Raw genomic sequence first — 17189 nt, forward strand, 5'->3', positions numbered from 1 at the left:
TCGGGCCGCTGCTGTAAAGAAAAGTGAGGCGCGAACCGGAAAAGCCTCTGCCGATCACGATTCGACCACGGATTATGAAAGAATGGAAAACGCTCGAAACGCACGGATTCTTCCTGATGTAAGAGGTGAGTCTATTCTTTCTTTTGGTAGTTTTGCCGTTGACATCATCATAGAGTGCAACGTTCTGTGACTCTTAAAAAAACTGTGAAAATGCTGGAGCGAAGGGCTTTTCTGATCAGGAAATGGCTGGCAGTGAATGAGTTAAGAGTTGTCTAGAGGCACTTCACAAAGTAAACATTCCAGTTGAGTTTGGTTCATTATGTCAATCAGTTAAAAGTTTACTATGTAAGAAAACCCTACAGGCTGCAATGTGTCACTGACTTTACACCAATCCTCATACTAAACAAGCATGTAGCGACAGTGGAGAGAAAAACTCCCTTTTACCAGGAAGAAACTTCCAACAGAACCTGGATTAGAATGAGCAGCTGTCTGCCATGACTCAGTGGGGGTTTGAGTTGTAGATGGTCGTCTGATGATGACTTTCTTTGAGTTTTATTCAAATTTCTGCAGTGGTTCATGGGGTATTTATCCACGGCAGGAAGATTGTGCCAATTTGTGACCAAATTTTTCCATTCCAGCAATCTTAAACATGTGATCGCATACAGCAATGGCTCTAAAGATAATCTTATCAGATGTTCCTGCCATGTGTGATGTGTTAAGAGTGCCAGGATCTCTTGCATTGTAAATCCAGGCTTTTAAATTAGTTGGATTGTTTTGTTCTTGGTTTCAATGACAAATGGACGTGTACCCAATCAAAAAGCGACGAATCATGCTTCTCCTCCGCCATGTTTGTTTACTCTGAAGTCACTTTTGATCTTGCAAGATGTCCAGTCTGGCTTGGGATGTTCGTGTGTGAAATTGGTCTATTTGGTGTGTGGTGGTGTGTCTGGTAAAACTGGTATATCTGGGATATTTTTCACTACCACATGTGGGGTCCTCTCGAGCTTGGAAACTGTTCGGATAACTTAAAAATCTTGCAGTGTGAACCAGACTTAAGACTACAGACAAATGTACAGGCGGAGGCAAAACCAGTTCACCTTTTTTCTTTGAATATCACAATCTAGTGATATCCACCAACATCACTGAAAACAAAGAGTCCACTAGGTGTTTACATTGTTTATAATATAAGCTGCTAAAAATATGGCAAGGTCACGAGGACATCTGAAAATGTAAGAAATCTTTTGAAGAAAAGAAATGATTACATTTCTTGAAAGGTAAGTGAAAAGTCCATTACTCAAAAGAAACTCTTGCAGACTTAAATAAGAGTCATCAACTGAAGGCGTTTCCTGCGTCTACACCACAAAACTCTTAAGTTTAAAAGCTGAAAATGAGCACGTATGGAATGCACGTCTTGTGAACTAATGAAGGGAAAAAATAAATTTTATGGCTGCAATAAGCCAAGGTAAGCTAGGAGAAGAAAACGCTGCAGCCCTTCATGGAAAAAACTTTCTGTTAGGCAGCGAGGTGAGTTGGCCATGCACTGGCACGGGGAATGTTTCCCTAGAGCAGGGGTTGGGAACCTTTTTGGCTGAGACAGCCATGAAAGCCAAATATGTTGAAATATATTTCCCTGATATATATATATATATATATATATATATATATATATATATATATATATATATATATATAATTATTATTATTTATTTATTTATTTATTTATTTATTGTTAAAGGGACTTTATGGAGTTTTGAATTTTTATTCTCGCGATTGTCCCCTCAGGCCAAAAGCTTAACGGCAGCTTCAATAGTAGGCTCGTGCACGAGGCGCGCATGCTATACGTGCACACTCCTTAACGAAAATAACAGCTGAGACAGTCCCGTGTGTGTGTGTGGCCCGGAGGACAGAGGACAGGAGAACGTGCAGCTAATTAATTAAATAATTTGGTTCTGTACCTTTCTCTTCAGCACAGCCGACAAAGGTTTAAGATGGGTCAGTCCTCCTGCATGCTCAGATCATTCCCTTCCCGTGCTTGAAAAATTGTTCCAAAATGAAATTTGAACCCACATCTTTTTTATCTGTGAATTCAATGCCGTTCGGCGAGTCTCAAATAAAAATTTGGGCATCTTACTGTAAAAAGGTATACCATTAATGTAAAAGAGAAACTCTAAGTAAACTAGGTTCACATCCGGAATCAGTCCCAGGTCTTCCGTACGAAAGTCCGACGTCTAACCAGGTGAGCTAAAGCACCAGTGATATCTTTTGTATCTGTAATATTTATATCCTTAATGACAGCTGAAACAACGTTCAAAGAACGGGTCGGAGCGAAAATGGCTATTTTGTTGCTAATTTGCAGGAAATATCTAGAAGAAAGTAGCTAAGGGTCCTCAGAAATGTAGCTAGGTTCATCACTAGGCGTTAGGAACAGAGACAAAGTCGCTGAGTTGGCACTACCTCTCTCTCTGCTGCTAAAGCTACTGATAGCAAATGCTATGGGCGATGCCTGAGCGTGAACGCGCATGAAGCAGCCTGCTCGACCCGAGCAGCTCTCTTTTTCTGTGATTTTACTGAAAAACAGGCAATCACAGTAAAAATGCCAGGGCTCATTCTACAGGACCAGGGCATTGCAGGAGAATGTATGAAGAAGAAATTTATTATTTCTATACATGTTTTGGCTGTCAAACTTCCATAATGCCCTTTTTTAACACCGAATACAACTAAATGTGGGCAATTTTAAATAAGACCAACATTTTCTCATCACCTCTAGCTCATTGACGCCAAAAGTGCCCTTTTTCATCACTTAGTACGAAAAGGGGGTTTTTCCCTTTTCTGACTGCAGATCCCAATGCAGCATAACACTGACGCGATGGGATATCCGCAGCCCGGGCATCAAACGAGTTCATTGTGCCGCACCCGAACCTTATCCTCTTGTTATTTAACCTTCCCCTCACCCCATCCTAACCTTTAACATCTTGCTAGCTAACACTTTACCCTTACAGTGACCAAGCGTTTGTTTCCCACATAAAATTAGTTGGGTTTGGACCTCGGCAACGCGAGGTGGAGGTTAGAAGTAGAGGGTATTTGTAACCTCCCCCTCGCCAGATGGTATGTTCTAACGTTCCCCTAGCCTGGGCGGCAAATCGGAAAATTCACAGTCAGAATGCATGGGAAACAAACCCTTGGTTACTGTATGAGTAACGTTTTAGGTAGCAAGAGGGTTAAGGTTAGGATGAGGGTGAGGGGAAGGTCATAAATAGCAAAACGTTAAGGTTTAGTTGTGGTTAAATGAGCTGGTTCGGTGCAGCAGCAGCAGACATCCCATCGCGTCAGTTTTACGCTGCTTTGGGATCTGCAGTCAGAAAGGAGAAAACCCCGTTTTCGTACATAAGTGACGAAAAAGGGCACTTTTGGCGTCAGGGGTTTGACGCGGAGGGTGGCTGACCAAGCGTTTGTTTTTGACGCGCTGGGAGTGAGAATGTGTTGCTGAAACAGGTGCGGTAGAAAATGGATGGATGTTAAAATGCACGAGAATGTTTTTTATGTTTAACACGGCGGTTTCTGTGACTTATCTGAGAGCAATATGCAGTCATCACAAGAGCCACACACGGCTCACGAGCCATAGGTTCCCTACCCCTGCCCTAGAGGGTAGCCAACGCCACACCGTTTCAGATTTCGGTGAACAAATAGACGCGCCATCATGGATCAACTGCCTTTTTAGTGAAAAGGACTAGAAGTGTTGGAGAAACGATCCATAATGAACAGAATAGAAATGAAAGTTTGGAGTTAAATTGTGTCGCAGCGGAGCACGCAGACGGGATATTTGTTTACGCCAACAGAGTGTTCATGTGTGCTTGATGCACGAGTGTTTGATGTAACTTCTCTCTGACATGAGTGTCTGCAGGCGTGTGATGTAAGAGATCACAGCCCCCTGCCGGCCAGCTGTTTGGCCCGCTCATGCCCGTTGATCCGATGCCTAGGAGAGCGGAGACGAGCTCGTCGGCCTCTTGTATTTTTAACTCATTCACTGCCATTGACGACTAAAGTCATCATTTGCATTTTTTTACTGTTTGAGCGTCGGAACGAGCCCCCGCGCTGAGAGAACAAGCATCTCAGCCCTGAAGCTGATCTTCATCCGCATACATCACAGATCACATGATCAGGAAGCAACACATCCATGTGTTAGGAGATCGTTTTGGGCCGTTCCTGTAAAAAAAAAAGTGAGGCACGAACTGGAAAAGCGTCTGCCGATCACAATTCAACAACAGATTATGAAAGAACGGATAACGCTCGAAACACGCGGACTCTTCCTGATGTAAGAGGTGAGTCTCCTCTTTGTTTTGGTTGTTTTGGCATCGACATCATGCTAGCGCGCAACGTTCTGTGACTCTTAAAAAAACAGTAAAAACTGTGAGAAACGCTGGCAGTGAAGGCCGTTAGTGATCAGGAAACGGCTGGCAGCGAATGAGTTAATCTCCCTCACACTCAGAACGGGAGATTTCACTCAGGTGTACATGTGATTTAGAGGTTTCCACACTTCCTCATCTTTATCTCCTTCCACCTTTTCTTCCTGCAGATTTTCCTATGCCCTTTCTGTCGTTCTATCCGTCATCTATATCATGCACAAAGGTTGCATAACAACCTTTTCCATTAAAACCCTGAATTTCATTATGAAGTCTTAAGAATGCAGACGATGCTCCGTGGCAGGTAGAAAAGACTCCCCGTGGTCTCGCTGGGCTTTCTTGTTAAGACGGGGCTCCATCTTTGGGATTTTCTTCATTGTTGTGTCGGTGGCTGTATTTAACCTCACGGTGAAAACCTTTTTCTGTGAGGATGATGAAAAAAAAACCTTCGTTTTTCTCACAAGTGCTTTGGAATAATTTATCGTAGCGCATAAAGCCAGGCCTTCACCGCCGTGGAATTTTCGTTCCGCTCCAAATGGGTGGTGAATATTTTAAAACTGAACCCCGTTTAACGTTTTTTATTGCAGGATGGAGTCGACGGAGAAGTGTGAAGTGGTGATACAGCATTTCAACGGGAAGTACCTGAAAACCCCGCCAGGCATTCCAGGTGAGTCCTGCCGCCTCTGCTCTCCTCTTCGTCGTCCGTTTCACAGAAAGCCACCATCTTTGTCCGAAAGAAGCCTCTTTTCAAATTCAATTACAGTAATTTCTCATCTCAGATCAGCGGGACAGCCTGATAGATTGTGTACGCTGTGATGTATGACACCTGAAGCTAATCCTCTTTGTCTCTTTTGAGTATCTGATTATTCTGTAGGACCCTTCTTCCTCTCTCTGTCACCGTCGTCTCCCCTCCCCCTCCGCCGCCCCGGCGGTGCACTCGCTGCAGGCTGGAACTTCTCGGTCAGGAGAAAGCTCTCTTAATATTCACACTCATGCCTCGGCGCTGTTCTTTGCAATCCACTTAAGAGCTCGCACTCTCGCCTCTTTCCTCTTCTGCTCCTGCACTCTGTCGCGGTGTCCTCTCTCCTTCCTGTTCCACGTCTCTGAAGTCACCCTGTAGAGAGAAGAAGAAGAAGTGGGTTAAAGAAAAAAATGAAAGAAAAGTCATGAAGCATGCGTGTCATCAGAGAAACGTGCGGCGAAGTAGCAGTGGAGAGTAAATCTGGGCATGTTGGAGGGTCGAGATGGAGAGGGAGATATGAGATCTGAGAAAGATGAGAGGAAAAATGCTGCTTAAGCACTTAAGGTGAAATTCCCTCGTGTCCCGGCAGGACGTGCGGGCCAGGCAGGGCCAGATCCCCCGAAACTCCTTCGCGTCTGTGGCCATTTTAATATCAGCCCTCACGTCTCCAACCAGCAGCACACAGACACACAACTTGCTCCTCACTAGCCGTTAATATTGCAGGAGGAGTGGATTTAGACGGTCTGTAGATGCGCCAGCAGTGCATAGCCAGCAGCCATTTAAGGCAAGGTGAGCGGCTCCATTGAAGTTTAGCCATAATAGGAAACCTTTAAAGCTGTAATATCAGGCTGACCTTTGCCTCTGAGGGTTGATCTCCCCGCTGCTCAGCCTTTATTATTGTTAATGGATTGTTCAGGCTTTTGCCAAGCGTGGAGATTTACCGCCCTCATGGAGGAAATCCTCCCGTTGAATTAAGAATGCTCTGGTTTACAAGCTCCGCTTTGGTCCATTGTCACTGAGAAGTGGTGCTTTCCTTGTTGGCTCTTGTTTTCTTCTCTTGTTTCCATTCCTGGTTTAACCTAAAAAGGGCCGTAAACAATCCCGGCAGATGACTCCTCCTTTCTTTTGTGCAGTTTTGCAAGTAATTTCAGCAATCTGGGATGGCGATGAAACATTTCTGTACAACGCAGCCGGAGGCAAAGGAGCACGATCAGTCGGATGATCAGACAAGTTAGAAACAGCCTGGAAGCTCAGTCATCAGAAAAACGGCAACACTTAACATAAAAACCAAATGAAAGTGTGTTTCCGTAACAACGTCTCTATTTTCTGCTTCCATTAATGAGTTGGTTTGTCTCTATGGTGTTGCTAAGTGTTGCCACAAATCTGGCATAGACAGTATGAATGGTAGGTGTTTGACTTCCTAAGAACACAGGAGCTTTCTGAGGTTTTTGGTACATTTCTCAGAGTTTAAGTTAAAGAAAACGTTGAAATGAGCTTTTTTTTTCCTTTGCGTCTTTTAAACGGAGGTTCCTGAACATGTTTTACTCATCGGACTCAGATGCTTCTCTGTGCAGAGCCCTAAGGGTTGTTTCAGTTTAGACACACACAGAAAATACGGCTTTTGCTTGTTTACGTGTGTGCGACATGTATGATTCCACTGCATTTACATGTGTGTCTACATTCTGAATCATGTGTGCAAATTCTCGAATCTGCAATTTGAGACAGTCACATCTCCTTCCTGTCCACTGGCAGAGTCTCTGCCTCTGTGTGTGTGTGTGCGTGCATGTGTGTGTGTGTGTGTGTGTGTGTGTTATGTTGGTGGGATTTCCCCAGAGCCCTTTGCTACGCGGGCCAGCTTCTCCATCCATCCTGCTCTGACAGCTCGGCGGCCCCCCTCGGGGTCCTCTCACCACGCACGAAACAGCAGGACTGTCTGTACATGCATGTATGCACGTGCACGGGTTTGCTCGTGCGACAACCGTGACTTCTGCTCTGTGTGAAGCCCTGACACAAACACGCACCACATAAGCAAAAATGTTGGTCATGCATTGCTGACTTTGACCTGAATGGAATGTCAGCCTCTATAAAACGGTAATAACTGTTTAGTGTTAAAGCATAGCACGGATTCTGGCCGCGGCTGTGGGAGCACAAAGTTGGCTCGCATGTTCTCAGACCTCCGAATCACCGGGCTGTCGGATGCAGACGGCACTAGCAACGGAGTTTCCAAATTGTTTCATAACATTCCTAACGGGGTCAGTCTCTGGAAATTCTGCATATGTTCCAAAAAAATTTGACAAGGCATTTTTTCTTCAGCTAGTTACAAAGTTGTGGCAGATTTCTAGAACTGTTCTTGGTTTTGTTTCTTCCCATTAGAAAATACAATAAATATGAGACATGGATGATTTTATGTCTGAATATGATGCATCAACATAAATAACGATATCTTTCATTTCCATGTTACGCTCCTGTGTAGCTTTATGAATATGGACGAGACATAATTAAAATGTATGAACTAAATTTAAACAAGAAAACCCGGACGAATGTCACAATTTGTTCACTATTGTAGTTTTTCCACACATGACCTGATTATAAATCAAACTGCTTACTTCCAACTGAAAATTATAATGTTTGTCTTTAATTCATCACCCATAGTTCCAGCCCAGTGAGATTTGGTAATCTTCTTCAGCTAGGGCTGCTCAATTAATCGAATTTTAATCACGATTACGATCCGAGTTTTGAACGATTATAAAAACAAAACAAGCCGATTATTTGCTCCTCCCACTTGCGCTGCCCCGAGTTGCAAATGAAGCGCTCCTCCCACAGTGTTGCCAACTTAGCGACTTTGTCGCTATTTCCAACAGCTTTTCAGATCCCCTTCTTGACTTTTTAAATCTTAAAAGTACCTAACAAACACCTCAGAAACATCTCTGGTAACCCTTAGCTACTTTCTGGATAACTGTCGTCGACATTTCCTGCAGGTTAGCTAAACACTCCGCCTGCGCTCCGGACCGTTCTTCACAACATTAGGAAAGGGAATGATGCAGTGATGTGTCAGTCGCTAAAGAAACAGCTCTCGGAGCCGGCTTCTTGTTGGAGTAACCAGAGTGAGTGACACACACACCGCACCTGTGGACTCCTGAGCTGCTAAAAACAGCTAAATGTGCGCGTGCGGCGTGCTAAACATACGTGCAGCTTGCCCCAATTGCTGAGACCGGGTTGGGGGGTGGGGGGTGCAGCAGTGGTTGGGACAATTATTACATTAACAGATGGACTTGTAAATAAATAGTTTATAAATAAGGTAGAAATAAGTTCCTCATGCTGATAACTAATAACTAATCTCTCTGAGGACTCGGTGCTAGTGCACTCTCCTACAGCACCTTGACACAACTCAATAAATGTTATGCAACATTTTGTGAACATCAATTTATTTGCATTCATTTGTTATAAATGCCACTGTATAATTCTTGCTGTCAGTATTTGCAAGATATTGGTATTTGGGTATGTACTGGTTAGACTTACATGAGTTAAACCAAGGTCTATAGCCCTTGGGTCATAAACTAGGAGCTATAAGTATATTGGTCTTTATATACTGGGAATCAGGATTTCTTTTAGTGATCATCTTGTTTCTTATTTATTTTTGTCCTGATTGTGCCCTGAGCAATTTTATGACTCAATAAAAACAAATAAAATCAACATAAATAGAAAAATCGTCCTAAATAATCGAGATCTCAATTTCAGTCACCATAATCGTGATTATTGTTTTTGCCATAATCGAGCAGCCCTATCTTCAGCGCATACCTGACACACTTACGATCACTCAGCCACATTGTGTCAAAAGGGTGTGTGTGTGTGTGTGTGTGTGTGTGTGTGTGTGTGTGTGTGTGTGTGTGTGTGTGTGTGTGTGTGTGTGTGTGTGTGTGTGTGTGCGTGCAAGCGTTGGTGTGTGTGAGCTTCTCCGATGAGAATCAGTCTCACTGTCAAACTATTCAGGTGTGTCCGATAGCAGCACAAAAGGGCATTGAGTTGAGTTGTGTCCTGCACGAGGAAGCCAAATGTCAGGTGATGTTTTATATTCAAGTGACCATGAGAAAACAAATGAGAAGGACGTAGGCAGGAAGTTAAATCTGCGCTACAGATAACACATTGGCACAGGGAGCAGGAACATACGGAGCTGTGCTTTGAGATAATGCTAACAGATGGCGGCTAATAGAAAACTTCCATACATTTCCTGTTTTAATTTCAATGCAACATCTAACTTCTATGTGATTACATGAGATGCTGAGCTGATAAACAGCATGGAGACACGATAGCAGATGGCAGCTAACGATACTTAACTACTTCCCTTCTCTCATTGTTAAGATTTTAATAAAGTTATATGGAAATGTCTGTTTTCATATTGTCCCTTAAGGTGACCAAGCATCTTATTATTTGTCTCATCTTGGGTTTTTATTTGAAGTGGTCCTTTAGTAGAGGTTTACTGTTCTAATTCCTTCTGTTTGATGAGCAAATTGGGAAATACTACAGTCATTTAGCTCTACTGGAACTGGAACGCTGCTGAATGTTACAAACCCAACTCTAGTAAAGTCAAACGTAGGCTGGTACACAACGAGCAACAACAGCCACATGGAACAAAGGATAAAAACCATCCATGCCCCATTCTCAACCCAGGAAAGCATAAAAATGCACATAAACTGGTGCTGCATTATAGGACACTTAACACAGTGGTTCCCAACCTTTTTCCCAAGGGATCCCGTTTTTTTCCAGTCAAATTTTTGATGACCCCCTCCCATTCTCTCTTCCAGTACAAACATTATTAAGAAATGATGAAATTGTTCAAGCACATTTTAATATGCTTTGATTCAATAGATAACAGTAATATGAGGCTCCAGTACAGAACAAACTCATTAACAAACCCAAACAGAGCATAATGTGCTTGACAGTTTGTATTACTTTTCTGAACACAGTTTCTTGTAAACACTGATAAATCAATCATTCCTTTCAATAAACGTTTGACACATAAAAAATGCACTGAGCAAAATGTACTTAAATGTGTATATTACTGTTTATACTAGATTATTTACCATAAACGCTGTGATTAATCAACCAGTCCTATCTTTAATGAACTTTTGACACTTGAAAATAAAACATGCATCACATTCCATCCACCTAGATCCACCCATCACAGTAAATATTAGTTAACTTGTCATGTTTTTAATCGTTTGGAAAATAAATTCTTACTTTTTATAAACCTGACTCTCTTCTTGAATCAACACAAAGTGTTCTAAAATCCCTGAATAAACAAAGAATCCTAGAATCTTCTGATTAAACATCCAAAGACCAAGCAGGTTGATATTCTATATTTATATAGCGTATCACAGCTTATTGGTCATAAGTAAAGGTCATATATTAAGCTTTTAAAGCACAACAATTTACCTCTCTACAATGTATACTTTAATAATTTCATATCTTAAGTTTATTTCTCAGCATCTTTGTCGCTCAGATTCAGCAAAGACAAGAAAAAGGTATAAGCTTAAAGTAAGGTAGGTGACATTATTGAAAAGCGGTAAAAAAAAACTGGTGTGAAGCCAAAAGAAACACACTTGCAGCTAGAACATTATGTCAACGTGTGGTATGGTTACCATAAAGGGATAATTTCATGGTTATGTGGTGTAATAATTGCTGATGTGTTTAAAATCACCTAAATGTAGAGCATGTAAGGATTCTGCATCCATTGAATGAACAATAAAGCTAGAGTTGTTGGTAGAGTCTCGAAACCAATGGTGCCAAAATACCCTGCAATATTCTCCTGACGGTATGCACTTGGATATTGAGCCGTCAGGTGTGTCTCAGTCACAGGTGGGTGTGGTCCCTGGTTCAACAGCTCCTGGTTAAAGGGATAATTGCTGAAATGACCCTTTACAGGGTAAATGAAATTTGAGTGGCGGGCCATCTCCTGTTGGACTCAAAGTGGAGCTGACATGCCAGCGCTTCAGTCTGCTTCCAGCACATCTCCTGACTGTTTTAGATTGTGAACACAGCTGACTTGTTTGACTTAGAGATGAACCGCTCCTGCAGAAACTAACAAAGACACATTTCAGCTGTTAGAGCAAGTCGTTAAAAAGAAAAGCACACAGTGAGGAGATAAGTTTCACTTTTGGTTTGACCAACTGGACACTAGGGGGTGCTGAAAGCAGGCCCAAACTGCCTCCTTTAAGTGACCGTGTGGCGTAGATCTGTCAGGCTTTTCTATTTTCTATCAGAAGCTAATGCAGGAAATGGGGGTAGAAGACTATTTTCATGTTGAGCCTGCATGCTAAACTCAGAGAGACCTATCATTTATAAAATATCAAGTAAAAACTGGTTTCTCAGTGATCTTGTAGGAAGAGTATACCAATAATAGTGAACTTCATTCCTTTTTATCCTCTTAAAGCAACCTCCTGACATTAATTGTCCTTATCTTTTAGAGTTTTGTGACTCATGTATTAAACATGAGGAGTGTGTCCTTTGAACTCTCTAACAACAGGGTTGCATCCTAACTTTAACCCAATTCTTGTTTTGGAATATTTGCCTCTAAAGAAATCTGCACCAATGTAGAGATGCATCCAATCAGCTTCCCAGGTCAGGTTTGTTTGGAGAAGCCTGGTTGATATGAAAGGTGCGTAGCGGTTGTCCAACAAGCCCGTCACATAGGCCCGCTCCAGCCGCTCCGCTCTGCCCACGTCTGATTGGGATTCAGAGAGAGGGACATGATCGATAGCCCTGATGGAGCTCCAAAGCTGCTTAGCTATTCTGTGCAATGCGGCAGCGACTCTCCCTGCCGCTGTCGAGCATGCATCCACGCATATACAAATATATATAAACCCATCACGCATGTAGCACGGTTTACCGTTTAAAAACACATCAATATTTAGATGCACGTCAGCAGCAGCTGTAGAGATTCCAGGAAGTGAGTCAGGTGGGATAAAAGATCCATCCTTGTTTTGTCTACTGAACGTGAATTTACTCAAAACACAAAATAAATGGATTTTATGAAACGTGACTGCAGCAGTAAACTATAGTGAAGTGAGGCCAACGGGGATGCGTTATGATTTACGCAGCAACCCTGAGCTCAGGGCAAGTCAAAGGAAGCGCAGATAAAAAGTGATTTAATCCGCCGGCTCCACCGAGCCTCGCTGATTAAAGCCCTTCGTCCCACAATGCTTTAAACAGCTTAGAGATGACACCCTATGGTCAATGAGATTTGAACTGGGGATACATTAGCCTTTGTTTGGTTATGTCAGTTGAGCAACTTTCTGTTTACGCTAACGGGAAAACGTTCTCGCTCTTCTGGTGTGATTTCATTTCATGTGAAGCTGTGACGACTAAATAAACAGAGAGGTTTGTTCCTGGAATAATCTTTTTTTTTTTTTCATTCCACAACAGAGCTTTCGAGCCCAACAAGACCAGATTATTATCAACTTAATAGTTCTCTTAAAGTCTTAACTATGCAAACAAAGATTCAGTCCAGACTGAAAGCGCTGCAACGCTGCGTTCGTCTCACTTCTGTCGTCGGTGCTCGATCCAAATTCCTGTTGCCAAAATGGCGTCCGAGCTGGGAGAGGGGTCCATTATCGTCCAATAGATGCTGGATAAATAATGAAAACTACATTAGGAAGGAGCCACGGTAGCTGTGAGAGTCGGAGCCGAGCAGAAACGTGATATGCTCAAGCTTCAATGCATTTTCTTTCCTTTGCAAGTTCAGACCGAAACATCTTTGTTTTTCACTCGTTCTCTATTTGTGCTTTTAAAATGTTGCATCAGATTTCTCGTTTGCTGGTTCCTGATCTGGAACCCCTGCACCTGTCTGGTTTCTGAGGCAAAGACAAAAGGACCTAAAGTGTTGGCCACCAGCACTTCCCATCATTAGCTGAAGAACATTGAGCCTAAGCCACCGAGGATGGGGGTTGTTGTTGCCTGGGGGGGGGCTGTTGTAGGGAGAGCGAGAGAAAAAGATTCCCTCACTGCTGGCATCCTCACCGAGTCAACGCTGCCAAGATAGCAGACACAGCCCACGGTATTAAATCGTCCCTCACTGAATTAAAGCTAGTCCCAAATCGCTTGGTAAGTCACAAAAAGCCCTTCTGAAACTGTCAGTCATACTTGAGTAATCTATGTTAATGTCTGCCATCCCTCCCACAATCCCCTGGCTAATAACGGACCTGTCGGCGGGCCCATTTCCTTCCCCTATGGTGTGTAGATCCAACATGGAGCCAAGTAGGTTGATAATTTGGCTGTCAGTGATTTTTGTTTTTTCCAGACATGGCTGCCTTTGCATGAGCACAAAGAGATGGCGTTCCCAGCTGCATCCCTCCTCACTTATAGCTGCTGACTGGAAAAATAAGGTTCAGAATGTTAATAACTTACAGAAGAGGATTAGGGCCACTGAAAAGAAAAGAAATAATAATTATTACTTTGATCTCAGAATTCTGATTTTTTTGGGATTCATATTTTTCTTATTTATTTTGTAGGTTTGCTTTTCTGTTTGATTTGATGTTGTTTTGAAACCTATGTTGTGTACGTCATTAAGTTTTATACAGTATAGCAGTTAGGGATGCAACAATACCACTTTTTTCCAAACCGGTACGATACCGATACTTGGATCTGAGTACTCGCCGATGCCGATTACCAATACCGATACTTCCACCAAACAAAAAAATGCAATGCTTTGGAATACAGATTTTATTTTCTTCTCTGTTTTCAACAGGAAAAGACTGGGAGGTAGATAAAAAGTAAAATATATGAACGAAAATCATCACAAAACTAAAATATTAGGTGAACAGAAATGACAAGTTACAGTGAAGCCATTGTCAAGCAAATGCACTGGTATCGGCTCCTGGTATTGGTCAACTTTTACCGATACCGATACTGGTATTGGTATGGGTATCGTACCGATACCAGTATCGTATCGGTGCATCCCTAATAGCAGTGTGTGTGGGGGGGGGGAGGGGGGGGGGGGGGGGGCTGTAAGGATTAATAAAAAAACTTTGTTTAAAAATAATTGTGAATTTAATCTCAGAATTCTGACATTTTTAGGAGTCATTTATCAGAAATATGTGGTGAAAAAACAATTTGCTCGGATTAAAGTCAGAACTCTGAGAAAGAAGTCGCAATTCTGAGATAAAGTCAGAATTATGAGTAAAAAATATCAGATTTCTTTTTCTTTCTTGTCCGTGGCCCTAATTCTCTTACGTTTTAACTCATAAAACTGCATATTTATGTTTGTTTGTGGCTGCCAATGCAACAATTTTCAATAAACCCAGCAACAGATGATAATTATGCACAGATTTCACGTGTGTATCAGAATTTAGCATCGTAATGAAATCTGCAGTTTTAGCGCAAACCTTCCTCCCAACAATTCCCTGGTTTCACCCACCTCCCATTAGAGACAGGACACACAGGAAGTTATTATTGGCATCCTGAGTAAATCAGACAGCTTCCTGCAAAAGGATCAATTTCCGCCGATGCACTTTCTCATTATAACCTTATCTTGCCTACAGACAATAATCTGGATTTGTTACGCTTTGTTTGCTTTGCCGCTGAGCTGTATCATTCATGAGCAAAGCCGGCGGTTTGCCGAAACGAGGAGGAGCAGCGGATCCGTCTCTGAAATTGAAAGTATTCGCATACAGTCTTCCTTCCGTGGAAAATAATATAAGCCCTTTGATTGGCTTCAAAGTTTGTTTAGGCAGCGAAGAGGAGCTCAGGCTCCTGGAGGGGTTCAGGCATGAACAATTGACTTTGCTCTCCTCTCAACCACGTCTAATATAAAGACACACAAACTGAAGGACAGTTACGGTGAGAGAGGAGATACTTAATAAAGGAGAGTAACGGGGGAAGTCTAGTATCCATGCAAGAGGAAGAATAAGGGAGAGACATGAAAGCAGGCAGACGGAAAAGCGGACAAAGACTGGGAGAAAGTGGAGGCATGAAAGTTGGATCAGCGTGAGCTTTTGGAAGGTTAAATTCTAGCCAAATTCCAGCAGCTGCTTCTCTAACAGGTGAGGTAAAAGGTTGACAATGACTCTTCAGCAGCCTCCTGAGCTTGACCCCGTGACCTCAGCCCAGCTGTTCACCACATTGATCCCCCTCTTTCCTACCTCCTGTCTCACACTTCCCCTTGGACTTTGCTGTCCTTGCTTTTATTCTCCATCCCCAACTCTCGTCTGCACTTTTCTTTCATCCCTCACTTTTTTCTGCACACAAAAGCAACGCACACATTCCTGCATCTTCATTAACACACGTAGATTTATCAAACTTGATGTTCCTGTGAGCAAACGCAGGCACACATGGCTGTTTTTCTTCATCTCAAACGTCTTCCTCCTTCTTGTTGACGAGCTGGGCCTGATGTGCTTCTCCTGCTTTTATGTTGAGAGTTTAGCTGACGGCTAAGACGCATGTTTTTGTTCTCCAGGCTTTCACGGTTGACACGTCAGAGTAGAGCAGCAACTAGATCACAATGCAACTATGGATTGTTGAAATCAGTTCTCAGTTGATCCAGTTTTTACAGTGCTGGGTTTCATGTGTTAAAGGTGTGGAACACTGTAAAACCATCATTAAATGTTTGTGTCTGATTATAATGGGTCACTCTGAGTTTTTCATGCAGGCTGGACATAAAAATAGTCTTCTACACCCATCTCCTGCATTAGCTTCCGATGGAAAATAGAGGATGAAATGCTAGGATTAGCCAAAAAGCCCGACAGATCTACGTCACTCTGTCACCTAACATTCGTGGACTCACCCGCAATGCTGTTGTTTCAGCGTCCAAGAAACAGCAGAGTATTTTGCGGCTAGTAGAAGCTAACCATTAGCGTTAGCAACTGTATCGCTCAGCAAAACTCCTTCAGGCCGGTGTTGTTTGTGGAGATGAAACCGTTAGTGGTAGAGTCGTGTTGCTGTTTCCCAAAATCAGGAAATAAGTTTGAAGCGTCTTTCTCCTCTAGCTAAAATCTACGTCCTCAAACAGGTGCACCGGAGCTTTTTTTCCCCAGAGAATGACATGCATTTCAATTCAATTCAAAAATACTTTATTAATCCCAGAGGGAAATTAGAGTTTCAATACACACAGTTCTTAGATCAGACATACATACATAGACACATGACAACAGTTGGTGACTTTGGTCATTCACAACCTGAGTCGCGCTACCGTAATAGATCAAGAGGGTTTATATGAGGCTAGAGTCAGGGGGAGGGGAAAAAAAGGCACTTCAGAGTTACCCTCCACAGAGAGGATAGCTTTGCTATGCAAAAGAACACCTCAGACAGATAGGCACACGGACTTCAATAATAATAATAATAATAATACATTTTATTTAAAAGCGCCTTTCAGGACACCCAAGGTCACTTTACACAAAACACGTAATAAAATACAATAAAACAATAATAAAACCCAAAGAAGAAAAAACAGAGAGAAACATTTCAATAAAATCAGAGGTTGTAGGCAGATTTAAACATGTGTGTTTTGAGTTTTGTTTTGAAAAGGGTAAAACTGTTGACGTTCCTGATGTCTGGGGGAAGTGAGTTCCAGAGTCGAGGAGCAGAGCGGCTGAAAGCTCTGCTCCCCATGGTAGCGAGACGGGCAGAAGGAACCGCAAGATGGATGGAAGAAGTAGATCTGAGTGAACGGGATGGGGTGTGAATACTTATAAGGTCTGAGATATATGGAGGAGAGAGGTTGTGGATTGCTTTGAAGGTATGGAGGAGAATTTTGAAGATGGACCTGAATTTAACTGGGAGCCAGTGAAGCTGCTGGAGAACCGGGGTGATGTGGTGAAAGGAAGGGGTTCTGGTGATAATACGGGCTGCTGAATTCTGGACCAGTTGCAGTTTATGAAGGAGTTTGTTGGGAAGACCATAAAGAAGTGAATTGCAATTGTCGATACGGGAGGTGACGAGGCTGTGGACGAGAATGGCGGCAGTGTGAGGGGTGAGTGAGGGACGGAGACGGTTTATGGAACGTAGATGGAAGTATGCTGACCGAATTAAGTTATTAATGTGAGCCTGAAAAGAAA

At 42.6% G+C, this 17189-nt stretch overlaps 1 protein-coding gene across 3 annotated transcripts in view; it reads left to right on the forward strand.

The window, feature by feature from the left end:
• Positions 1-17189, forward strand: part of rbms3 (RNA binding motif, single stranded interacting protein) — a 473759-nt gene that overhangs the window by 367965 nt on the left and 88605 nt on the right. For all 3 annotated transcript variants that reach the window (XM_054745076.2, XM_015973526.3, XM_015973527.3), the window contains one exon: positions 4988-5067. In XM_054745076.2, coding sequence (XP_054601051.2) covers positions 4988-5067 — 80 coding nt within the window. The remainder of the gene's footprint in view (positions 1-4987; positions 5068-17189) is intronic.

This window comes from Nothobranchius furzeri, chromosome 19 (genome assembly GCF_043380555.1).
Source record: "Nothobranchius furzeri strain GRZ-AD chromosome 19, NfurGRZ-RIMD1, whole genome shotgun sequence".
NCBI lineage: Eukaryota > Metazoa > Chordata > Actinopteri > Cyprinodontiformes > Nothobranchiidae > Nothobranchius > Nothobranchius furzeri.